This window comes from Pristis pectinata, chromosome 19, assembly GCF_009764475.1.
Source record: "Pristis pectinata isolate sPriPec2 chromosome 19, sPriPec2.1.pri, whole genome shotgun sequence".
NCBI lineage: Eukaryota > Metazoa > Chordata > Chondrichthyes > Rhinopristiformes > Pristidae > Pristis > Pristis pectinata.
The window spans coordinates 39,468,051-39,494,766 of NC_067423.1; the positions used below are offsets into that span (position 1 = coordinate 39,468,051).

General features: G+C 44.0%; 1 protein-coding gene across 8 annotated transcripts in view; it reads left to right on the plus strand.

The window, feature by feature from the left end:
* The window catches only part of lrmp (lymphoid-restricted membrane protein), a 147,772-nt gene that overhangs the window by 25,105 nt on the left and 95,951 nt on the right, over positions 1 to 26,716 (plus strand). For all 8 annotated transcript variants that reach the window (XM_052033465.1, XM_052033469.1, XM_052033470.1 and 5 more), the window contains 8 exons: positions 6,611 to 6,769; positions 8,222 to 8,339; positions 8,427 to 8,477; positions 13,998 to 14,075; positions 17,329 to 17,385; positions 24,171 to 24,230; positions 24,311 to 24,372; positions 24,462 to 24,555. In XM_052033465.1, coding sequence (XP_051889425.1) covers positions 6,611 to 6,769; positions 8,222 to 8,339; positions 8,427 to 8,477; positions 13,998 to 14,075; positions 17,329 to 17,385; positions 24,171 to 24,230; positions 24,311 to 24,372; positions 24,462 to 24,555 — 679 coding nt within the window. The remainder of the gene's footprint in view (positions 1 to 6,610; positions 6,770 to 8,221; positions 8,340 to 8,426; positions 8,478 to 13,997; positions 14,076 to 17,328; positions 17,386 to 24,170; positions 24,231 to 24,310; positions 24,373 to 24,461; positions 24,556 to 26,716) is intronic.

A 26,716-nucleotide genomic window follows, 5' to 3' on the forward strand; every position in this document is an offset into this window, starting at 1 on the left:
ATGGATGGAATCCACTCTGCACTTTGGAAGTTTGGGGGGGGGGGGGGGGGTGGTGTGGGGGAAGGCTCTTCAGCCACAGGGAGGAGAGTGTTAAGGAGGAACCTTGCAATAACTCCTTGTGACAGGCAGCAGACTGCAATCAAACTTCTCTTTCCTTGATGACCATGATTACATTGTCCCTTCCCAGCAGTGGTGGATGAGGCTGTGACTGGTGCCTGAAGTTCTTCCAAGTGTTAAACTTCATTAGGGATACAGTCTTTTAAGGCCGTACTTTTAAGTTGACCGGTGGAGAGTACTTCTCATATTTGGCTACCCTCGACACTCCAACACTTGATCTTTCTTGCACCTCGTTCACACACACTTCCCATTGGCGGGAAGGAAGTGTACAGGCCAAATGGGAAATTGCTGAACGTACATCAGTTCCACTCGAGCAAGGTCACTGACCTCTGTCATTGAGCTGCAGTATGCAGATAAAGCTCGTGTTCAGAAACCAAGATCCAAGTCCTCGTCAATCCATTCACTGAAGTGTTGAAGAGAATAGACACGAAATCCCTGCGAAGCAAAAGTCCTATATTAACCTGCCTCTGCTGAACAGCACCGCACTGATGGCAAAATCCCAAGCAAGACAGCAGAAAACAGGGACCACTTCCAAATCTCAGGAGTGAAGGCAGATATCAGTGATGAATGTGTGTCACTGTGCAGCACAGCCTTTGGCCATTTGTTTGAGGGTCAAGGCCACTAACCTGGCCCAAATCTGTCTATTCACCAGCAGTGATCCCCACCCTGCTGTACACTGAGATGGGGACCACCTACAGTAGGTACCTCAGCACTAGAGAGGAACAGTAGTGGCACATTGGTTAAGTAATCCAGAGGCCTGGACTAACAGGATTAAATCTAACCACAGCACCTGTGGAGTTTAAATTCACTTGCTGATCTGGAATTTGGAACAACTAGTTTTAGCGAGCAGAAAAAAAAAATTAGCTGCTGGAGGAACTCGGTGGGTCAGGAAGCATCTGTGGAGGGAGATGGACAGTCGACGTTTCGGGTAGAGGCCCTTCATCTGGGCTGAAGAAGTAGATGCGAGATGGCCAGTATAAAGACGGGAGGGGCAAAAGATCTGGCAAGCTGCCAGACACTCTTTGATACAGTTTAAGGTAGTTCACAGGACCCATATGTCTAAGGATAAGCTAGCCTGTTTTTATCACCATATAAATCCGATATGTGACAGATGGAAGTCGAAGGTGGCTTCCCTGACACACATGTTTTGGTCCTGTCCTCTTATGGAAAAATATTGGAAAGACATTTTTAACATTATTTCAACTGTATTGAATATTGATTTACAACTTCACCAATCACTGCAATATTTGGGCTACCGATGATGGAATCTGGCTACTTATCTGCTGCTGCTTGTCATATGATTTCCATTTTACATTAATGGCCAAGCGATCCATTTTGTTTAAATGGAAGGATCGAATACCTCCCACTACTTTTCAGTGGTTTTCTCAAACTATATCATGTTTAAACTTAGAAAAAATTAGGAGTGACACTGTTGATTCTTCGCTTAAATTTGAGAAAGTTTGGAAACCATTCATTTCATATTTTCATATGACATAGATCCCTTTTTAATAATCTTTGAACTTAGAGGAGCGGAGTTGACGACATAATAATGCTCTTTGTTCATTGAAAAATATCAGTCCAGTTTTTTTCTCTTTTGAAATTTTTTTTAGTTTGTTTCGATTTATTACTTATTTTTTTCAATTGGGGGTTCTTTTTTTCTGCAATAAATATTTTTCTTTCCCTTTTTGATTTTTGTTTTGTAATGTATTCGCTTACTAAGACCGTGGGGCCTAGAATATATTCTTTATTCTTTGATTATATATGTCATGATTGTCCTCACGATCTCTTTGTATCATGTGTATAATCACTGATGTTATATGTATTAATCTGTATTGATTGAAAAAGCTTGAAAAAGGAAAGATCTGGCAAGCGATAGGTGGATTCCAGGTGAGGAGGGGAGAGCGGGAATAGCACCCAGAAGCTGGGAGGTGAGAGCTGGAGGTGACAAAGGGCTGAAGATGATGGGATTCTGATAGGAGAGGAAGGTGGAGCATGAAACTGAATGGGGGGGGGTGTGCGCGGGGGGTGGCAGATGGGAACAGTGGGGGGAGGGGACCCAGTGGGGGGAGTGTGTGTGGGTGATGGAGGAGAGGAAAAAACGGGAGAAGGGGGGCTGTGGAAGTGGCTAGGAAATTTGTGTGTGTGTGAGGGCCTGTATAGATCCTGGGGGAGTGGGTTACCTGAAATGACCATAAGGATTACTCCACTGTCATTTAAAACTTTCCGGTTCCTTGATGTCCTTCATGGTAGGAAGTTTACCGCCCTTGTTTGGAATGGACTATATGTGACTCCAGACATATTGAATGTGGTTGATTCTTGTAATGCATACTTCAATAGCTTGCTAGACCTTTCATTGTAGGTAGCTCACCATCACCCTCAGGGCAATTGGGGATGAGCAATAAATGCTGATTTTTGCCACTGAAGCCCAAATCCTGAAGTATTGGTTTATTATTGTCACTTGTACTGAGGTACAGTGGGGAAAAACTTGTCTTGCAAACCGATCATACAGGTCAATTCATTACACAGTGCAGTTACATTGAGTTAGTACAGAATGCATTGAGGTAGTACAGGTTAAAAACAATGACAGAATAGAGTCGTGTCACAGCTACGGGGAAGTGATTACAGGTAGATAATAAGGTGCAAGGTCAAACAAGGTAGATTGTGAGGTCAAGAGTCCATCTCATCGTATAAAGGAACCGTTCAATAGTCTTATCACAGTGGGGTAGAAGCTGTCCTTGAGCCTGGTGGTACGTGCCCTCAGGCTCCTGAATCTTCTGCCTGATGGGAGAAGAGACAACAACTGGGGTGGGTGGGCTCTTTGATTATGCTGGCTGCTTCACCAAGGCAACGAGAGGTATAGACAGGGTACATGAAGGGGAAGCTGGTTTCTGTGATGTGCTGGGCTGTGTCCACAGCTCTCTGCAGTTTCTTGCGGTCCCGGGCAGAGCAGTTGCCGTACCAAGCTGTGATGCATCCAGATAGGATGCTTTCTATGGTGCATTGATTAAACACTGGTGAGTGTCAAAGGGGACATGCTGAATTTCTTTAGCCTCCTGAGGAAGTAGAGGTGCTGGTGAGTTTTCTTGGCCATGAATTAAAATAAAAGAAAACAACGTGCTGTCTGCAAAGTCCTCCAAATCCACAGGTAGGACGAGCAATAATGCTTCCTCTCCCAGACCAACAACACCAGCATCGAGACTCGATGCAAAGCCAACTCTGGGCAGGACATGTCGTTGCATGCTCAGGCTCCCAAAATCCTTTTGCAAGCTCTGTCGCTAGAGGATTCCAGAGGAGACTGGTAACTTTAAGAACATCCTCGAAGGGGAAAAATTGTTGCATCCTCACCAACTTGTGGGAAACCCTGACCACGACTGCTCAGAGGAGGAGCACTAAGAAATTCCATCTCTGTTCAGTGCACCAAACCCAATGTGAACAGTGGAAGGTGGGCATCAAGTGCTTTGGGGGGTGGTGGGGGAAGGGTGGGGTCACATTGACTCCAGTGTCTCAGCACCCACAGAGTGGAAGCGAGTCATCAATGATCATGAGGGAGAGCAAGTTGCTTCCTCACCAGCCCCCAGCAGTAACACTTGGCCAACAAGTGCAAAGACAGTGAAGCAAGTGGCTTTTGATGAGGTAAAAATGTACGCAATAAGTGGTGTGATTTTGTTTTTGTTTCTGTTGAAAAATAACTGTTAAATTTTGCACATATGCGTCAAACTTGAGGCTGGCTGGATGAAGTTCTGCACAGCTAACGGAATACTGTGGTTTCGCTGTGGGCCATTTTCACTACTTCAGTAGGAGCTATGCCAAGCACACACTCAACTAATGAAATAAGGCCACTTAACCTCTTTGTTGCTATTTACGGCATTACCAACAATGCCAGTGTGACCTAGGGGAATTCTCTGACTCCATTAAGTGAATTAATGGCCATGGCAATGCATCAGTTTGTTTGCATGTGGCCATTAATAGAGAAGGCTGTGATCTGTTGCTGCCTTGCTTAGTAACAGACTGTATTGCTTAACCTTTTGATTTAGAGAGAACTGGCAGTGAAACATCAAGTTGCTAGAAACAGGAAGGAGATTGGTTTGTGTTCTAGGAGAAATATTGGCCTTGATATCAGGAAAACTCTCCTGCTGGTCTTCGAAACAAAAAGAACCTTAGTAACTCCAGGGTTCACTTGAACATTACATCCAAAGAGCATTCTGTTCCACACTATTAGTGTCAGCCAAGATTAGGGTTTGTGTTTCTTGGGTAGGAATTCAACACAAGACCTCTGGAATTGGGGAGTGAGTCTGATACCATCATTTTTAGTTGCCAGCAATGATTTAAAATTGCTCTTAATGTGCTAAAGCTTCATTTTTGGGATTTAACTCAGTACTTGGAGATGGGGGAGCTGGGGGGCGGGGGGTGGGGAAGAAATTCAGGCAATGAAGTCTCCATGGTGGGTGCTGTCTTCCTTCTCCCTCATTACCACCTGCACAGGAAGGATCCAGGGCTTTGGGCTCCTTATCTACCCCATCTACGAAACCGCACTAACTCTCACGAAAACCTCACCCCCGATAGGCTACAGTGCAGATCTCGATGGGGCACGTGTTGTCTTGGTCTTTTGCTGGGCTGTTTCTGCTGATGGCATCCTGAATATCCATGTCCTGTACTGGCTGCATTTTGACTTTATGGGATCCTGCCATGCATGCAGGAGGAGGGTTTGACTCAAATGGGCCAGGGTTGGGCAGGCAGAGCTACTGTCACCACCACCCTATCTTCAGCTCCACTGACGAATCCCACTGAATGAATTCTATCACTAACCATTTTGATGGAGCATTCTGACGTTCCAAGGGCTGGAAGCTGTCTCTCCCTCTCTCCACATCCAGTTCAATGATTTGTATAGTAGATGTTGTACTAGATGGCTCATATTAGACCTCTGTCCTGCTATTAGTTCTGAATTGCTTCTAGCCTTCCCTTGGTTTTTGGTGGTCCATCTCCAACTCTTCCCGTCCTTGACATTGCTATCCATTGAAAGTTCATTGATTTTTCTCCCCCCGCCCTCCCGTCAAAATGAAACCTTCACAGGCCCTCCCCTCCCACTCCATAAGTAGATTCCACTCGCAGTCTCTCCCCAACTTGTTCTGATGAAACCATCCATCCATATTGCACACTTCCAGTAGCTGCACTGTTATTTGATGTGTGAACCTGAGGCAACTTGGTCATTGTGTGTTGGCTGAGCTTGTAACTGGAGGTTTTTTGAAGATGCTATATTTTGAAGTCATGCCATGGAAGAATACACAGACACAGATGAGAAAATAATTCTTGGAAGATGGGTAGTTGTCACTCTTTGAGAGTCCTCTGTTCTATTTACACATTTGCATCACTGGTCATGGGCTTCTAGACACAAACGACTTGTCACCGTCACCATCCGCTTCTTATTACCAAACCAGTTTTGGATCCGATTTGCCTTGGATCCTTCTAAATGGAGAATATAAATAAGCAAGGGATGAAATCTAGTCAGACTATAAAAGCCATTTGATATGGCCAAGGTATGTTTACTTTCATCACAAGGTGCAAGATATAAATTGAAAGTTCAGTTATGGATGTCATCAGCCACAATTTGCATTGAATATTCTGCTTCACTTTGAGTGCTCCCTGCTGTGAAAGTTAGATGATACAGGAATTCCTGAGGGGGGTGAGAAGATGACTGGAACAGTGGGGTAAAAGTATAATCAAAGTTGACAAAAACTTGGACTGTATTCCTTGGCATTTTAACAATCAAGGAATTTATTGGGAGTGACTTCTGACTCCAGTCACAAACTCCATGGGCTTGGAGCCTGATCTTTCGGATTATTTTTTAAAAAGGGTGTTGCACCAACGTGGGTTCCAGAGGTCATGGGTGGGAAAAATTAGCATTGTGTTTGGAAGGGGAGAGGGAACTCAGCACTGGGGTTACTTAAGGGGTAAGCAACGGGCATTGAAGAGAGGTGCACAACTAAAGTCTTGATTGTTCTGGTAACTTTTTTTTTCCCCCTTGAAATGTGGTGCCTTTTAAATGTAGGGATGCTTACTGAATCTTGTTTGGAAATAATTGCCACACATTTGTGCAGAGTAAAATAAAAAGTTATAAGTTGCCAATTAGTAAAAGTAACTACGAAGCTGTTATATTGTTGTATAAACCTATTTGGTTCATTTAATACCCTTTCAGAGAAAGGAAGTTTTGCTTATTTAACCCTGTATGTGACTCCTGCCCATACAAATGTAATGCACTCTTAATCAGCCCCAAAGTGACCTAGAAGGCCCACTTGTTTGCATCAAACTGCTTCCCTGCTTGAAGAAGGTGCCAGCAGCCACCACCCTGTCAAGGTGACATGTATGGTAGCCTTGCCAAGGATCCCTCAGTCCTCGGGTAAATGTAGAACACCACCAGGTCACATCCTAGTTCAATAAATGTTGGGAGTTGTCTCCTTTCATTGAAGTGAACTCTCTTTTTTTTGTCCAAATGCAGGGAGACATCAGACTTGATATCCTGTATTGCTGATCTCCAGTACAATCACCAAAAACTCCAAGAGCACAATCTGAAGTTAAGGTTGACCATTGATGCTGCAGAAGAAAGTAACAATCGATTAATGGAGCAAAATGAAGAGTTGCTCAGTCAGATAAAAAGGTGAGGAGCTGTCTTGGGTAATGTGCTTGATGTGCTTTCCACTTTAAAAACCATATTTGGACTTAACTGTGCTTTTGATGCATTATAATATTTCCCATATTTTGTTCAAAGGTTGCGCACTACCATGGCATTGTACTGTGCAGTGGACAGGTGCTATGAACTGCATGTTCTCTATACTCCATCTAATTTGGGAAGCTCTACCTAAACTAGACAGGAGATGTTCTACATCTACATGATTGACTTAATAGTCCTTTGAAGTGGTCCAGCAAAACTATCCTGTTCAGATGGCCTGGAACTTTCCTCCTCGTCTATCTATAAACAGCAAGAGAACACTGCCCATTGGCACTGGTATCACAAATGTAGGTCTCGTAATGTTGGTCACCAGTATTAAGAGAATGGCTTGAGTGCACCTGTTCTAAGGATGTAATTAATCAATTGCATTGAATTTAAAGTAGCACTGGAAAAGTGCCTAGGTATAGAGTCAGTTTCACAGCATGGAAACAGGCCCTTCAGCCCAACTTGTCCACGCTGACCAAGTTGCCTACTTGTCCATGCTGACCAAGCTGGTTCCATTTGCCTGCGTTTGGACCACATCCCTCCAAACCTTCCCATCCATGTATATGTCTGAATGTCTTTTAAACATTGCAGTTGTACCCTCTCTTCTGGCAGCTTGTTCCGTATACCCATGAGGAGAACTTGCCTTTAAGGTCCCCTTTAAATCTTTCCCCTCTCGCTTTAAACCTATGCCCTCTAGTTTTAGACTCTCCTACCCTGGGAAACAGATTGTGACCATCCACCTTATCTGTGCCCCTCATGATTTTATAAACATCCAAGGTCATCCCTCAGCCTCCTTTACTTCAGGGAAAACAGTCTCAACCTATCAAGTCTCTCCTTACAACCTAAGCCCTCCAATCCCAGCAACGTCCTTGTGGATATTTTCTGCACCCTCTAGTTTGTACTAAGGAAGACAATTTAAATCGTGACCTTGGGACGTCCCAAGGTGCATCACAGCCAACCAGAACCTTTCAAAATATAATGGTTGTAATTGTGTATATTGAAGCAACTAATTTGTGCACAGCAAGGTCCTATGACCAGAAATGTGATGAGCTGATTATATGTTTGTGTTGCTTGAGGGATAGCCATCGGCTAGGTACTAGTTACCTTGGAAACAGTTGTGGGGTCTGCTGTGGGCTTGGTGCCTCATCTGGCAATGTGAATCCCCCAACTATAATGTTAGTGGGGGTTGTGGCCAGGTTTCTGGAGTGGGTTTTCCACAAGCTCTTGACTCTTGAGGTGCGGATGGTTCTCCCTGAGCAACAACTGGGTGTTTGACTGCTCACGTCACCTCTTCTGTCACGTGAGTTTGCAGCTCAATGCAGTGGATTACACATTACTCTTTCCTGCTTTTTCTCTTCCACATCCTAAACAAATCCTATTTTTTAATCTCTACAGTGCTCAACAGTCTATTTTAATAGAAAAGTCCTTGAAAGAAGACCTAGAGGATCTGAAGTTACAGATATCTAACCTGGAAGAGACCAAAGAAAGACTTGTCCTCCAGAATAAGCAGACAGTAAGTCTTGCATTGAACAGTCTGCCAATGACTTTAGTTGATGCCATCAATTGAATGTATGACATCCAATTTTTGTGTTCATTCCAGGCGAAGGAAAATCAATCCCTAATTCAGAAGATTGCCTCTCTTCAGGAAGAGGTGGGACCATTACCTCATCTATAATGCACCTTGGGTATTTTCAATTAATTTTTGTTGATTGGTACATGAACGTCTGTATGAAGGAGTGGTTACTGTTGAGTTGGTGTTTGAGAAGAAACAGTTAATGTTGCACGTCAATCGCCTTTGATTTGGGCCGGGAAAGGTGAGAGATACAAGTTTTAATGTGCACACAAAGGATGGGTCCGTGGGGTGGAAGGGACGGTGTAGGGGTGGAAAGGGGGTGGTGAAGGGATCTGTGAAGAACAAAATGTGAGTCTGTGGGGGCAGCTTGAAGGCTGGTCCTTGCTTATCAATGGTTCTTGTATTAACTGTGCCTTCTGTCTCTTTACTTCTTTATATACCCTCTTGTTGCCCTGCCCCCAGCCCAGAGAGAGATCTGTCCCAAGGAGGTCAAACACTGGGCACTTTTTGAGGTGTAGCCCCAACCACTCCATCCATCACACAGATCTGGTTGAATAGGGTTACAATTGCCCTTGCTAAAATTCTTCCCCAGTCCCTGAGCTATGGACCCACACCTACTATAGACAACAACTACTCCTGCCTTCCTGTGAATCCAGCTACCATGTGACCCTTCTTTCACTCCCTCTTTTTCCCACTTCCCCCTCTCTGCTTCCACATCTCCACATAATTCCACAAGGTTAATTTCCTTCACTAGACTAGTGAATTCTATCAGCTCCTGCTGCTCTGTCCAGAGATCTGCTCATTCGTTCTGCTCCTCACTTTTCCCCTTTCCAGTTATGCCTTCACCTTGATTACTGTCTGCTCTGTACACAGTCACTCTGCTGAATATCCATGACTGCGGCCTATGAAACTCTGTGTGTGTCTCTCTGTTGCTCTCGGCAAGGGTGAGTCAGTAATGCCAGTGGCCAACGCCCTGTTGTACACTAACGTGTTGCATCATCAGCCTTCCCTGCTGCAGTATATATCCCTGAGTCACCCGTGCAGGTGGAAGGGGTCACCTCCAGTCGTTTGTCTAGCCCTGGCTGTTGTCCTTGCTCATTCCGTGATCTGGTCAGCAGTGAGTGTAGACAGTTACGTGGGGGACCTTCTTCACCCAGAGAGTGGCAAGTACTGGGAGGTGCTGTCTGAGATGGTGGTTGAAGCTGGGTTGCAGACAGTATTTACCAAGTGTTTAGATCAGCACTTGAATTGCTTAGGCGTAGGACCGAGTACTGGGCGATGGGATTAATGTGGAAAGATGCCCATTGGCTGCCATAGACGATGATGGAGTAGGTTCAGATTCTACATTGTTCCCGGGTGTCTTGGTGGGTGACTCTCACACTGCCTCCACCCATGGCCTGGGAGGCCACTGCTGTTGCATGTGATTTCCTCTGGTCTTCTGTGCCTAGTGTAGCAGTCCCACACCAACCATTCTGGTTGGTGGCACACAAAGCAAGTTCCCTATGCCTTCACAGCAGCTACATCTGCAGCAACCATCGTCAGACCCCTCTCCTCGGTCTGCCTCCATAGCTTGTTACACTGTGATTGGGCAGGTGGATCCCACTGCTATACCAGGTCCAAGATGTCCAGGTGGGTTGAGGTCAAGCCTTCCTTGAGCCTTTTTAGGAAGACAGTCATTCCACACCAAATGGTTTACACTTGCATATTGCTCACAGGTTAAGGGTAGACAATGGCCAAATGCTTTTTCTCTCTTCCCCATTAAAGCAGCAACATTTCTCTTCCATTCCTGACTTCCCTGTCAGTCACCCATGTTCAGCTTTTACCTGAATGTGTTTGTCATCGGTGTGCACCTGGCAGATTTCAATCCTCGCCGTTAATTTGTACCAGAACTCCACCTGCAGCCTGGAATGAGGGCAGATCAGACGATGTTCTGCTTCACTTTCTGATAGCTGAGTATTTCCAGCATTGTTCTGTGATTAAAAAAACATTTTGCCCAAAATGGTGACTGAGGCAGAACCTAACCTTGTTGGTGTGCCACAGTCTGAGTGCGGAAACTTAATGCAGGCATCAAGTCCTACCCAGACAGAGATCCCTGGGGATATGATTCCCACCATTCTCTTTGTTGGCCAGTTGGCCATCCTCTATGTTGTGAGCTTTTGCTGAATCACTCATGTGGGGCATAGTTCCTGTCCCTCATTCTAGACATTTAATTGCAAGGAAGCAGGTAATAGTGGCTGGGTGTCTAGATGGTCTTTGGCCACTGGGGAGGGCTGAAGTTAAAGGTGGCCACACAGAATGAGTGCAATATAACATCTGAAGTTGGTTGTGTTTGATAATGCAGAGATCTAATGAAATGAAATGCATTTAACCTTTAGCCATTTATGTTACTGTGTCATCATGTCTCTGTATCAAGCACCCTCTGAGATGTCAGCCCAAGTTGTTGTTGTGGAAGAGGCAATATTTCCCTTCCACAAATAAGAAGGATCCATGAACTACACCTGCAACAAAGCAGAAGGCTGTAGGAATATGGGATCACTGACCCTTGCAAGTCCCCCACCCCACACCAGATTGTACTTGAAAATGTTTCCTTTTCTGGCCAATGTCACTTGACCAATATCCTGGTATTCCCTATGGAAAATAGGAGAGGGTTCATCAGTTATTGAAGATGCTCAATAACCATCTCAAGGGATACAAGACCAAGCAATAAATTCTGCCTTTACCAGTTACACACATGTGAGAATAAATAATTTTAGAATAACCTTGATTGGATTTGAATCCAGATCTGAGGGAAACATAAACTGTTCATGTTTCCTCTCCTCTTTGTTGTATTTGGAAAGCATGCATTAATCTGCTGGGAACAGAATAAATTACTGCTTAGTTAGAATATCTGACCTTGCAAATGCACAATTTGGCTTGTTCAAACGAAGTTACGTGTATATGTGCAAGATAGTTCTGAATAAAAGCCAGATAATTGGTAATGTGTTGTTAGAGTATTGTACTGGCTTTAAGTTATTGCCGGAGCCATTAAGTTACTGGAACTCTGTCAAATTTCATGTGACTTTTTATTTTAGCCTGTGTTTTGAGACCAAATTCTTTCCCACTTAAACAGGGCTATTAGTAACCTTTATTGCTGTTGTTGAAAGGGTAATCCCCCTTTTGGGAGGTGCAATAAACATTCCAACCTATTCAGCAAACAGATCGAGTTTGAGTTCTATTTTTCTTGGTTCAAATTATCAGGTTCAAAATTGCATTCTCTGAGTTGTTAGTCCAGCAACATTACCACTAGGCAAGCTTTGAAACATTGCCAAAGGTGAGTGCACGGGATTGGAAATGAGGGAGAGTGGGGAAGAAGAGGGGTCCAAGGAAAGAGCTCAAAAAAAACAATCATATGGAATAATTTTCAATGGCATTTGAAACTGCCTCGAAGCTGCTTGTCTGCATTCTTTTTCAAAAAAAAGTTGCAACAATTGCACAAGTATTTTATCCCAAAGCTTCACTTTAAAAAAAAAATCTCAGAATTTTGTGTAATTGTTTTTTTTTGAAAATTTGTAAGCAAAATGCCTCGAGGCAGCTCCAAATACCATTTTAAAATCATTTGATGTGATTGGGTCTTGTGGGAACTTTCCTGGCTCCCTCTCTTTTTTTCACCTCCCAACCCTGCACTCTTCTCTTCCAGAGACCTGAGAAGATTTCAAAACTTCTGCACGTGGAAAATAAGCAGGAGCTGCCCCTGCCTGTAGGGTGTAGTAGTCACATTACTAGACTGACACTTCAGTGAATGTGGCTTTGAGTTGAAGCATCTGAATTAACTCAACCAACACCAGCTTTAAAATTTATCCTTTTATTCCCTTATGGTATAGGAGGAGGCCATTCAGTCTATTGAGTCTATGCCAACTCTCAGAGCAATCCCATTCCATAAAACCATAAGATGTAGGAGCAGAATTAGACCATTCAACCCATCAAGTCTGCTTTGTCATACAATCATGGCTGATTTTTTTTTCAACCTCGTTCTCCTGCCTTCTCCCCATAACCAATCAAGAACCTATCAATCTTCTGCCTTAAATACACCCATTGATGGCCTCCACAGCCCTCTGTGACAACGAATTCCACAGATACTCCACCCTCTGGCTGAAGAAATTCCTCTTCATCTCAGTTTTAAAGGGATATCCCTTTTATTCTGAGGCTGTGCCCTCAGATCCTAGACTCTCCTAATGGAAACATAATCTCCATCCACGTCCACTCTATCCAGGCCTTTGCATCCAGTAGGCTTCAATGAGATTCTTTCCCCCCCACCCCCCTCCACCCACCCAATCCTTCTGAACTCCAAGTACAGCAGAGACATCAAACGCCCCTCGTATATTAAGCCTTTGTTCCTGGGATCATTCTTGTGAACCTCCTCTGGACCCTCTCTGGGGCCAGCACATCTTTCCTTAGATATGAGGCCCAAAATTGCTCACAATATTCCCTCATTTATTTCCTTCTAACATCTCTTCTTACATGCCCTTCAACTGCACCCTGAGTCTCCTTCCACCCACCTACACTAGGGGCAATTTACAGTGGCCATTTAACCCACCTACCTGCACATCTCATGGATGTCAGGGGCAATCCATGCAGTCGCAGGGAGAACGTGCAAACTCCACACACACAGCACTGGTGGTCAGGATTGAACCCGGGTCATGGAGCTGTGAGGGAATGGCTCTACTGGCTACCGAACTACTGCTTCACCATTCCTGTGAAGTTGTAAAACCCATCCAGTTCTCTGGAGTCCTTTGTTTGGAGGGAACCTGGCCTTCCTCTCCATTCTCTGCCACCAGAGACCCTCCATCCAACAGCCAGCCCCCTAACTCGGGTACGGAAAAACAAAATGGCACTCGGGTTGAACTCGGAACATTCGAACAGTACAGCACAGGAACAGGCCCTGTTCTGTGGTGAACATGGTGCCAAATTAAACTAAATCCCTTCTGTCTGTACACGATCCATATCCCTCCATTCCCTGCGTATTCATGTATCTATCTAAAAAGCCTCTCAAATGCCACTATCGTATCTGCTTCCGCCACTACCCAGCAGCCTGTTCCAGGCACCCTCCACCTCACGTATTTATAAAACAAAAACTTTCCTCGATACATCTCCTTAACTCTTTGTTTCCCCCCTCACCTCTCGTACTTGACATTTCTACCCTAGGGGAAATGATTCTGACCGTCTTACCCTATCTATGCCTCTCATAACTTCATAAACTTCTATCAGATCTCCCCTCAGCCTCTGACACTCCAGAGAAGAAAACCCAAGTTTGTCCAACCTCTCCTCCAATCCAGGCAGCGTCCTGGTAAACCTCTTCCGCACCCTCTTCGAAGCCTCCACATCCTTCCTGTAATGGGACAACCAATGGGACCTTGGGGGAGAAGTTACTCTTCCAGCTCTCCCAGCTTCAAACCACCCCCTCTACCTCCTCCCTACTCCAATTAACATCCATTAGACTGTCATCATCTAATGGATGGATTGGACTAGGATTTTTTAGCTATAGCATTCTGCTGTTTGTGACTTTCCTTTCAAGGAGAATGGAACTCGTAATGAGAATAATCTTCTGTGCCTTTGTTTCAGAATCTAAGAAATGCCCTTGATATCGAGGCCCTACGTGAGAAGATCGCTGTGCTCTCTGATGAAAAAACTGAACTGCAGGCAAGTCATTTTATGGATCTTTTGACTGGTGAATGTGCCCTTTGTAGCTTTGGCAGAATAGTGTTGGGAGTTCTTGCTGTATGTGAATCTACATTTGCAATCTGACTTTGTTTAAAAAAAAGTTTGTCCACCAAACTTGAACAGGAGGAGGCCATTAAATGTTTCCTGGCATTGTTTGATCACGCCTGTCCTTCATCCTGACCTCATTATATCGGTTCCATATACTGGATGCCTGAGGGTTATGACTTGCCTCCTCACAGCTTAAGTGACCTGGGTTCAGTCCTGCACACATGGAGTTTGTATGTCCTCCCCGTGACTATGTGGCTCTTCAGGTGCTCCAGTTTCCTCCCACGTCCCAAGGATGTGGGTTAGAAGGGTAACTGGCTGTTGTAAAGTGCAACTAGTGTAGGTAGGTGGCAGAAGAATTGAAGGGTATGTGTGAGAGAATGAAGCAGTGGGGCTACAGGAGAGGGGATTGGGATTCCACTGGGAGTTGGTATGGATCCAGAGGGCGGAATAGCCTCCAGTTGTGTTGTAATGCAATAGGCAAATCAGAGTTATGGGTTCAATTCTTATTCCAAAGACTTAGTAGGAAAATTTAAGTTGGTCCACCTCGTGTCGAGGGAATGCTGCATTGCCAGAGGAGAACCAAGGTTAACTCTGTGGTCTTAAAGAGCACAACAAGATATTTTATGAAGGCTACAGAGCTCGGTGACCTGTCCAATGTTTATCCTGTGTCAATAAATCAGATTGTTAAATTACCGTTTGTGGAGCTTGCTGTGTATAAACTGGTCCAGCTGTCTCTCTATTACAACAGCGACGAGACTCAAAAGTGGGTGGGAAAAATCTTTTAGATATGGAAGGTTCCATATAAATGCAAGTCTTTCTAATCAGGATTTGGCATTTTCAAGGCTGGCTCTCTCGGCTTCATGGGGAAGAGAGTCTCAGATCTCCCCTACTGCCCTTCAAATCAGGGGCTGATGATTACATTTAGTTTCATTAAAATGTCTTGTAGAAAACTACTTGTGGAAACTAATACATTTTTTTAAAAACTGACTTGGAGATTTAAAACCTAAAATTCTAACTAGCATTCATTTTATATCACATTGAAATGCAAAATTCATTTGCTTCAAGTCTGAGTGCCTGAAATGTGTGTTGTCACATTGAGTCAACTATTGCTTCATTCTCTGGGTATCTGTGGTTTGTTTGTACTCAGAATCTTATCAAAATAAGAAGTGAATTGCCAGATCTATTTTTTGCTGCATAGTTTGAGGCATATATATTGGCCCAAGTCTATGCCCCTGATATAAAAGCGGTAGAATTCCTTTTAAATGCCTGAAATCATTCCTTGTGCAGTCAGCATCAAAATCCACTCTCGTGTGTCCTCATTTCCACAAATGTGTGATTTTGTTTTTGTACAGTGCTCATTCCTGTTGAAATTGGATCACAACTGATCCAAGTGCTCTTTTAGAATCAAAAAAAAGGTGGCATGTCTGGAAGCGCAGTGGTCCATCAGCACAGGTGTATTGATCTGGATCTGTGGTTGGGTTCCTGATGTGGGATTGACTTTTCTTTGTGGGAAGCGGGTGGGGGGGAGAATTGGATCAGACAGATGACTAACTGTAGAGGTCACGGGTTTAAGCAGCGGTCTATAAAGCATAGCAGAATTCTTGTACACAACCAATGCTACGCATGGCCTAACATATTGGTGTTCAGGTTCTGTGTATCCTTCAGCTGACTGTAGCTTGAGGCCACCTTCGCGGGTGCTAATCATCAAATCAGTTCTGATTGCTTTGACTTTGTGTACTGTTGAAGTCTGCAACAATGGGCTCATAACTTTTGAGCTGTACAGTGACCGTAGAGTGCGCCTTTCACAATGCACTGCAACTTTGCACACTTTGTGTACACCAGTGAGACTTAGTAACCAGCTCAATATAGATCTGTGAAATTTTCAGATTATTCCCTGGGAGGTTTGGCCTTACTAAAAATGAAAAATAATTTCACTATTAATAAAACTGAGCCAGTTTGTCACCCCTTTACACCATATGGTTTTGTTTATTGGCAAAAATGTGGAAAGAACAATCATGCTGGTTCAAGGGATTTTGTTTGTCAGGATGGAAATGATTTCAGGGGCACTTGAAGCATCTTGAGTACAATCAGAATACCTCAAAAACATAATCTCACTGACCTTCCAAAATCTTTTTATTTTGCATACAAAATATTTAGTGTGATGCTGTCCACAAAGTTGCAGTCTTGCATATTAAAGCACTTCTGTTAAGAGATGTAGTTTCACTTGTGTTGTAGTTAATCATACAGCATGGAAACAGGCCCTTCAGCCCAACTGGTCTATGCTGACCAAGATTCTCATCTAAGCTAGTCCCACTTCTCCCCATTTAACCCGTATCCCTCTAAATCTTTCCTATCCATGCCTTTTTAAATGTTGTTAATGTACCTGCCTCAACCACTTCCTCTGGCAGCTCATTCCACATACGGACCATCCTGTGTGGAAAATGTTGCCTGTCAGGTTGCTATTAAATCTCTGCCCTCCCACCCTAAACCCATGTCCTCTAGTTCTTGATTCCCCAACCCTAGGAAAAAGACTGTGCATTCACCCTATTGATACCCCTGATGGGTATTATACACCTCTATAACATTATTCCTCATTCTCCTACACTCCAAGGAATAAAGTCCTAGCCTGCCCAACTTCTCCATAACTCAGTCCCTCAGGTCCTGGCAACATCCTCGTAAATCTCCTCTGCACTCTTTCCAGCTTTAATGGCATCTTTTCTATAGCAGGGTGACCAAAAACTGAACACAATATTTCAAACATGGACTCACCAACCTCGTGTACAACTGCAACATAACATCCCAACTTCTATACTCAATGGCCTGACTGATGAAGGCTAGTGTGCCAAATTCTGCCTTCATCACCCTGTCTACCTGTGACACCAATTTCAGGGAACCATGTGCTTGTACTCCTTGGTCTTTATTCTACAACAGTCTCCAGGGCCCTACTGTTCACTGTGAAAGTCCTACCCTCATTTGTCTTCCCAAAATGCAACACCTCACACTTATCTGAAATAAACTCCACCAGCGTTGGGTCACTTGAGAGAATAGATGATGTAGGTTTCAGGTTATTTCTGATTTCCAGTAAAACTTTTGTTGAACAAGATGCTGTATCTTCAACTTTTGGTTGAATAATCCTTCAATCTACTGCAAAAAAGCAACAATAACAATTCTTTTCTTTCCTCAGATGCAGTTAACTGACCTTGAAAGCCTAGCTCATAACAAAGATACAGTTTTACTCGAGGTCAGTATTGAATTTAACATCTTGCTTCCGATCTGCAAGCTCTTGCACGTAATTTACTCCCCACTTTTTAATGACGCAAGTGTTGTCACCCCAATGCCTTTTTTTTTGAAACTCTCATGAAGTGCAAGAACTTCAAATGCCAGATTCACAGATCAAGTCTGTCGGGTTTCCCTCTGCAACACTGCATTGAAACGAACATTGGTGTTCCCTACAGATATGTTGCAAAGTCTTTTCGGTTCTCAGCACACACCGACAGGTGTGATCTCTGCAGCCAGCCCTTAAATGGACGTGCCACAATTCAAGCAACACTCTTCTGGCTACGGGGGAGGGTTGCTACTGAATGGATGCTGCAACAACAGGAGGACGGGGATCAAAAGGACCAAGTCAGGGTGGTGAAGAAGAGTGCACAGGATGCAGGGGAGCCATAAAGACCCTCCAGGGCTACAACCAGGTGCTCTCGGCAGGAGGGGAAACAGTGACACAAAGACACTGGAGGAACTCAGCGGGTCAGGCAGCATCCATGGAGGGAAATATTTCGGGTTGAGATCATTCACTGGAAAGGTAGAGGGGAGATAGCCAGTATAAAGAGGAGAGGGGTGGAGCAAGAGCTGGCAGGTGAGGGAGGGATGATGGGCAGATGAGGGAGGCGGAGGAGTAGGAATGATGTCAGAAGCTGGGAGGTGATAGGTGGAAGTGACAAAAAGCTGAAGAAGGTGGAATCTGATAGGAGAGGATGTTGGAGCTTCGAATAAAGGAAGGGGAACCAGTGGGAGGAGTGTGTGGGTGAGGAGCAGATGGGGAGGGGAAAGAGGGTGATGGCGGGCCAGTCGGATCAGGAGAGAAGAAAAATGGGGAAAAGGGGAGGGGTTATTGGAAGTTGGAGAACTTGACGTTCATGCTGTCAGGCTGGAGACTGCCCAGGCGGAATACAAGGTGCTGTTCCTCTAATTTGCATTTGGCCTCGACTTGTCCGTCCAGGGTGGCCTCCACTGGCACGTCGGTGTGGGAATAGGAAGTGGAATTAAAATGGCTGGCCACCAGGAGATGCTGGCACGGCGGATGGAGCGAAGGCGCCAACCTCTTGGCGGGAGGTTGACAGCAATGTCCGAGGGCATGTTAGGAGACCGCAAGTGCCTGTACTTTGGGGAAACCTGCAGTACAGGCAAATCCCAATGCCTATTCTACCTGCTCCAGTGGGTCAAAGGAGAAGCTACCCCCTGAGGTGGAGTTTGGGTGAAGTCCCTAATGGGGCAGTAAACAATAAACTTGGGAGCGATCAGTAACTATGGCCTCAAATGATCTTGAGGCAGGGAGCTCGATGACTCAGACCTTGACCATCAGGGTCAAAGCAGACCAGACACAAGCATCCAACTCCATCTGAGGTCACTGGGTCACAAGATAATGAAGACAGGTTTGTGTGTTTGACCTTTGCTTGGAACAATTTCAGGAGAAGTAGGTTAGTGAGAACCTGATTTCTTGTGGGAACAAAGAACTGTTGTTTAGACCAGAGATTGAAAATAGCACTAGAAACATGTATTAACGGTAGCAGTAGATGCAAAACAAGTTGGGGAAATTTTACACCAGAAAAAATGTGTCGGGTGGAACGAAAATCCTAGTTGAGAAATTAGATAAAATTCCCTGAACCTCGTGTGTAAAATTGCTCTTCAGAGGTTAAGCCAACTTTCAACATCTGTGCTTTTCCTTCACCCTGTTTTGTGAAGGAATTTGTAGTCCATGATTATATTTTAAGCAATTCTAGTTTAACTTGATGAGCCTGCAGTTGTCAAGGTATTACTTTTTAGTGCTAGGTTTCATGAAACATGTCTCCCACTTGTTGAGTGGCATTGTTGCGATTCTTGACCCACATCCTACTGGATGTTGAAGGGTGAGGGTTGAAAATGATTCTTTAATTCTGAATGTTCACCTTCTAATTATCAGCCTTAATCTGGCACCTCAGGCAGAAAGTACAAGCATTTACGTGAACAATTGGGGTGGCGGAAGGTGTTGATTGAAGGATGCAAACCCTTTTATTAGCAGTTGCTCTTCCACTTTCAAAAGACCTTGTGCCTTTTGAGATATCTGCTTTTAATTCAAATTTTGAGCATTTGCAGTTCTCCTACTGTTTCCCTTTGGGGAGCAGCGTGACTTTAGTTTAACGGGCAATTACTTCCAAATTTAAGATCCGTGTATGTGGGGCCAGACGCAGGAATGAGTAGCAAGCTGGCTACAAGTCAGAGCTACTCAATGACGGAAGATGGGAAGTGATGTTCCACAGAGATCAAAATTTGGTAGTTGTTGCTTCATCACTATCTGGATTCTGGAATCGGAAGCAAAGTTTGCACAGAAAGTTGGCAGGTATCGTTGATACAAAGGAAGAGTGATTAAAGTACAGGAAGGCATTCATAAACTTACAGAATAGATGCAACAGAACAGTGGCAGAAGATTTCAGCATAGATAAGTGTGTTTTGTATGTAGTTTAAGGTGTTTTTCTACTTAGAAAATGTGTGTGACAAAACAGGTCTAAGTGAAAATCATAAAATAAAAACAGGCAAAATACTGGAGTCTGTTTCTGAAGAAATGGAAACAAAAGATGCTATTAAATTGCAGAAGACTTGGGACTGTGTTTAGGAGTACTGGATGAGGTTCTGGGCGCTATTCCAAAACAGATTAGCAGAGGCATTGGAGCAAAGATTTAAAAGGATGATAGAAGGGATAGGATTTGGTAATCAGGAAGGGTGGCACAGGATCCCTTTTCTAAAGGCCAAGGAGTGAGCTGAAGTCTTTTTAAGAGTCCAATTGAGATGTAGTGAAAATATTTCATTTACTGATAAATGTAAAATCTGGGGTGAGAAGCATGATGATAATTAATGGGGTCATTCAAGAGAGACTTGGAGTGTTGTTTAGTCCAGTAAATGGGATGGCTGCAATGAAGACCATGGACACACTTCTGGGAAGCTGGTGAAAGGAACAGTCAGATGTTGGTGGGATGAGATGAGGCTTGTGTACAATACAAGAATGGGTGCAGATGTTTTCAGGATTTGTACTTGAGGGAGCTCAGTGAAATGCAAGTCCAAACTATTTGTAAGATAAGAACAAGTAGAAGCAAGGCCAGGCCATTTGGTCCCTTGCATCTGCCTGCACCCTTCGTAAAGACTGGCTAATCTTTTACCTCAGCACCACTTTCTCACACTATTCCTTTATCAAAACAATCTCCAAGTTCTTGATGGTCACTGAGCTTATTGGAATTGAAGTTCTGGTTGGGCACTGGCACACTTTAAGGATGAACAACTCTGCCCTTCAGCTGCTTGGTACGGGAATCTGAAAACAAAGCAAGCAGAATGCTGAAACTATTAGGGTAGGTTCTCTTCAGTTTTTAGCACAGGATCTTCGGGGGAAAAACAGGTACCTGTGCTGCAATTGTCACTGGGTGCTTTGCATAGCAGGTGATCATGAGGAAGTGGGTCAAAATAAGCAGGGATCGTGCTCCCTGCCGATCTATGCAGAGACTTCCCTGACTGTCTAAAGGCTTCCTCCCCAGCATATAGGGAGGCCTGTTGTAAATTGCACTAAACGGTGCACAGGATAAATGTGGTCTGTTCTGTAACCTCTTCCCAATAGGTTTGGCTACAACTGGCCTTGCAGCTGAGACATGCTTCACCATCGGAATAGTTCTGTCTGAGCCATTGAACACCTAACAAGTCTGTGGTCTCCTCTGAAGTTGGCGCCTGCTTTGCATAGTATTTTGGGGCAATCTTTTATGACACCAGACAGCTTTTCCATTCGACTTAGCATCCCACCAAATATGGGTCCCAAAGGGCCAATATCCTGGTCTACCTGCTAATGAAGGGCTTGGTCTAATTGGTTTCTGTTGTAGCACCAGTTCTGTCTGCTATGCTCGTGTCCTCCGTGCAACCCACCTGAAGCTCCATAAAGTGGAGCATGAGTCCCTTGGGTTGAAGTCCGTGTGGGTGTTTGCCACACGTTGAAATTTCTGCCCTGTTTGGGCTGTCGTTGAATTTCAGACTGGCCTAGAAATTCCTTTGCACTTCTTGCAAGGTTCTTTGCAGCTGAAAATAGGCTTTGTCCAGAGTTAGACCCACATTGTGCCCACTTTAAGATCTCTTAAAGATTGGTAGAAAATTGATCTGACTTTTTAAGCAAGATTTTCACTTGAGTCAGCAACTTTTTCCAGCTCTCAAACTCCCCAAAGTGATGTCAACAGTATATCAGGGTTCAAAATCCAACTTCGGTTTGATTTATTTAGAAACTCTGATCTGAAAAATTACAATTCTTATTACTTGCAGAACAGGTAGATTTTACTGATGCTGTTTCTCATGAAATTGTTTAGAAGACCAACAATTGAACTACATTCTTTATCCTCACTGAGATCTGTGACCTCCTAGAACCTCAAATACAGCTCCATGCATGCTTGGTCTGTTTTGCCGACAGCAGTCAAGGTCATTCCTAGCTTTCTGGCCTAGGCTACTGCTGATCTCAGCCATGCCTATCAGTTTGCTCCTCTCTTCTGCATTAGGAAGGTCACCCAAACTCCATACTCAAGAAGAAATGAGTGGGCATGCGCATTAACCTGCATTGCAAGCTTCCCCAAAGCACAAGCATTTATACCCTGAGCCCTCTCTGACACGATGATGGCTAAGCCCCTAGAAGTGACCATGTGCCCACTCCCCGTACAAAGGACTTGCCTCCTGTGGGCACTGTTCATCCTCCTGCCTGGTCCCCTGATATTCATTCATTCAGGGGGGACCTGAATTAATGTAATGAATTCATTCAGTAGAAACCCTCCCCTGTGGCTAGAAAGGGAGCTGAGTTGGCTGCAATGATCACGTGTGCTAATTGTGAGAACCTGCAATACATCAAAAGGAAACATCAGTGTCAGCAAGACCCAGCCATGCTATTCTGTAAACCTTGCAATTGGAGTGAGACTTTGAGACATTCACAGCCAGTTTTTGGGCTGACCACAACACCTTAATGCCATTAAAAGGTAGCAATTTCTAGCTCCGTGCATTTACGTAGAACTTTTTAAACAAGTTCCAAAAATCTTTACTATCAAACTATTCAACATTGGACCACCTGAGATATTGAGGCAGGTGGCCTGGCCCGGCCCGTTCTCAGAGGTAGACACTTAGGGACAGTATCTTTCCTGATCTCAGGACATGGTGTGTCTTACACAGCCACAAGAGACGGACAAGTGTTCACTCTGCTTGTGTGAGCAAATTGGCTCCTTTTAAGATGTGGCCTCCATGGTAATGTGGATGTGAGGGCAGGCACAGTAGTGTAGCAGTTAGTGTAATGCTTTACGGTGCCAGAGACCTGGGTTCAATTCCGGCCACTGTCTATGAGGAGTTTGTATGTTCTCCCCATGTCTGCGTGGGTTTTCTCCGGGTGCTCCAGTTTTCTCCCACATTCCAAAAAGACACATGGGTTAGGAAGTTGTGGGCATGCTATGTTGGTGCCAGAAACATGGCGACACTTGCGGGCTGCCCCCCAGAACACTCTACGCAAAAAGATGCATTTCACTGTTTTGACGTATGTGTGACTAAGAAAGATATCTATTGTACATGGTAGCAGCTCTGAGTTGAATGGAGATCAGATCTGGTGGAATGTAGAGTTCCCCACAGTTAAAGGGCTGGAGGAAAACAGGCTAATTTTAAAATTGAGACATTATGCAGTTTTTTTTCAAGAGTTGGCTGATGTATGAATAGAGGTTGGAATGCAAACAGCAGACTGAAATAATATTTTACGCAATATGAGAAGCTAAACAGAGCAGTTTAGCAATAGTTGACTTCCCAAACACTAAGTGCATCAACGAGCGTTTCAAATCAGGAGCAGATTTGGGAATTAAAACCCAAGATTGCTAGTGACCTGCATGCAAGACCTAAAATGTTGCATGTTTCCACGTCACCAAGAGAGCTGATCTACTATTCTGTACTTGGGTTGTGCCAGTGCTTGGATACAAATCATGGCCAGTAGACTGTTTTTCTGGGTGGAGTGGGACTACTCCAGTGTGCCCTGCTCTGGGGAAACAATTGCCTTGCATGGGTCACAATCCAACTTGGGACTTCCCATTACCCTCCTGTTCCGATAAGCAAGATGAATTATTAGCTGTGTTTTTAAACCCTTTCTAAAGAAAATTATGCACCCCTTGATGGTGTTGCCCATTGCCTTACTGCATTTGCAATGGATATGAAGTGTATTGTGAGTTTTCTTGAAGTTTGTACAGCCTCAAGCCATCATTTAAAGAGAGGAAATGTTGAAGTCAGATTTGGGTAGTTTGTGTGGTGTGAAATGTAAGCTTATCTCAGCCCTGACAGATTTCCTTTGGCAGCTAAACTTTGTCCTTATCTCCCCGTGTTTCCTCTTGGACAGAACAGCAATGCTGCTGACAAAATCATAAGGTCATCTTGGTCCCGGGCAAGGGAATGTCCTTGCTGCACTGATCATACAACTACCTCCAAAAGCAGCAATGAAAAAGATGTTTTGTTCATTATCTGTCCATTGTCAGTTTCCTGACACCAGGAACATTAACGTTCGAAATTTCATTGAAGTGTATTACATCTGCATTCAATGAATAATGCAAACCATATATTGGCCAAATTTCAAGTTTTTGGCTTTCTTTACAGCTCTTCAGTTAAACTAAATGAACTCGACTGTGATGGGCTGGTAAACTTGTTCACCACCTTCCTCCCCTACCCCATGTCCTCCTTACCGATTTAGAGATGCACACAATATTAGTCTTTTTTTTTAAATGCATCCTTTCTTTGCAGAGAGAGAACCACATTAAAGAGCTTAAGCATTCTATTGTTGAATATTCCATGATTGCAGAGGTAAGATCCTTTTTTTTTAAAATACTTGAACAAAAGAGCAAAAGAATTCCTGTTTGAATTCCAGTCTTGAATCCCCCTAGGGTTTACGAAATGAGAAGAGCAAGTTAAAAAACCAACTCCTCATGCAACAGGAGCTGGCTTCGTGAGTAGTGATCGCCAACTCCCTCACTGAGACCACTCCCAGTGTTTGCTGTCTATCTTCCTTAAACATTGTCTGTCATTTGTTTATAGACAGTGCATTAATACATCATTGATACCCCAAGATGGACCTGAGAGATCCAGGGCTCCGAGTTCCTTGCACTCGGAACTATTAAATGCTTTTGAGGTAAGAAGGATGACGAATCTTGCACAAAAACAGGGAATGCTGGAAGTAACAGTTAAGTGGCATCTGTGGAGTGTGACATAGTTAACGTCCTGATGAAAGGTAATCAACCTGAAATGCTGGTCTTGCTTTTCCCTGCACACAAGCTGCCTGACCTGTGTACCCTCGGCATTTTCTGCCTCGACTTCAGATTTTTACAACATCTGCAGCTTTTTGCTTTTCCATCACTGAAGGATCTTCAACCTGACTTTGAAGAGCTTCGACGTGGGGTAATCGGGGATTTGAAATGCATCGCATGGGTGTGATGGAAGCAAATCTAATAGGGATTCCGATGGAAAACGGGAAGGAAAGTATTTCAGGCCTATGGATCAAGAAAGGTGGAGCAAGGCACAAAAAGCTGGAGGAACTCAGCAGGTCAGGCAGCGTCTATGGAGGGAAATGGACAGTTGACATTTCAGGTGGAGACTCTTCATCATGGGTTCAGTGTTGTCATTGACAAGGACAACCGAAGTTCAGTCTGGGCTGCAACATGCTACTGGACGCAATTAGTTGTAGACTGTTTTAGCCCTTAGCTTTGTGATCGATTACACAGGCTCACCGAGCACAGTGTAACTGATGGCCACATCCTTTATTGCCACATCCGAATGCTGAGCATGCTCAGAACTGGCTGCTCTCCTTAAAAAGGAAATGCAGGGTCGTTAAAAGGGATATGTGACAAAAGGACACAGCAAGAACATAACACTGTCAGGGCTTCCTACAACCCTTTCTGCCAGAACAGGCTTCTATCAAAGAATGGAGGTGATGGAGAATATCCTTTTAGCACACACTAAACTGAATGCCCAACCAGTCAACTTTAGGCCCAGATGGGAACTAAATGAAGTAAAGACTTAAAGAGAAGCTAAATTTGAATGACACAATGTTGTTCCTAACATCATGGAGCAATTGAATTCCTCAAGCAGGTAAGACTGAGTTTTGTGGGGACTGAGGTAAACTGTGTTGGCCTGTGGATGATAAACAATACCCACAGTCCACGATGCAGGTCCACACAATGAATTGGATGGGCCACTGTCCTTTACCGAGAAGGACCTATCCCGTGTATTTGCACATTTAAACATAGATGAAGAAAGCCAACAACAACTTCAGTCAGCACCAAAAAGGAATTTTGCTCATGTGGCAAGCAACTTTGGGTGTGAAGACATCATTCAAGATGTTTTCAGTCACTATGTAAAAGATGTTAACATTGTCTATGCACCCAAGAAAACACTTTGGCTACAACTGCCATGGAGGGAGAACTCTGAATACCTGAGGTATTGTTAAGGATTCCTGAACGTGGTAAATTCAAAAAAGGAACTGTCTTTCTGTTGAAGGAAGTGGTTTATTTGGGCCCAAGGACAGACACAAACTTATTGACAAGTGATCCAGGAAAATGTTGAGGCCAGAAGCTCAGTGTCACCAAACTTCGAACTTTACTTGGCCTGGTCCTGTGTTATGCCAGGTTTCTGATGGACCCTGTAATGATGCTGTCAAGAAGAAAGATGAACCATTGTAACACAGTGTATGACAGCACAACATGGTGGGCCAAAGGGCCTGTTTTGTGCTGTATGGTTCTATGACCACTGGGAGAGAAGTATTTGCAACAAGTCCTTCCTGGTGCACAATTTTGTTACGAACCAGCAACAAAAGAAACACTGAGTCATGTGATAAGTGTTTAAAAAAAACTATTAATAACTACTTATGATAATAAGAAAAATAAAAGTGAAAATGTTAGAATGTTAGAAGTAAAAATGTTAAACCTTGAACATTAACCCCAAAACTAAACTCGTAGTGTGTGTGTGTGTGGTAAAGTCCCAAACTCCAAGTCCAGGAATGGTTCATAAAGTTCAGTTCCGCAAGCCATAAGGTGAAACACGAGCAAGGGCTTCTTCAACAACCACCATTGTCTGAAGATAAAACGTAGATGTAGAGAGAACATAGAGAGTAATTACAAAATCCAAATGTTCCATGATGGAACCCAAACAACACCTCAGTGTTTACTCAGTAGTGACTTCCTCACCCTGAAAAGCACAAATACCTGTTTCCCTCTACAGGTCAGCAACAAAGTGAACTCCACTGGATTACTCCCAATTTCCATACGTGGATTGTAGTAACAGACAGTTATTGTTTC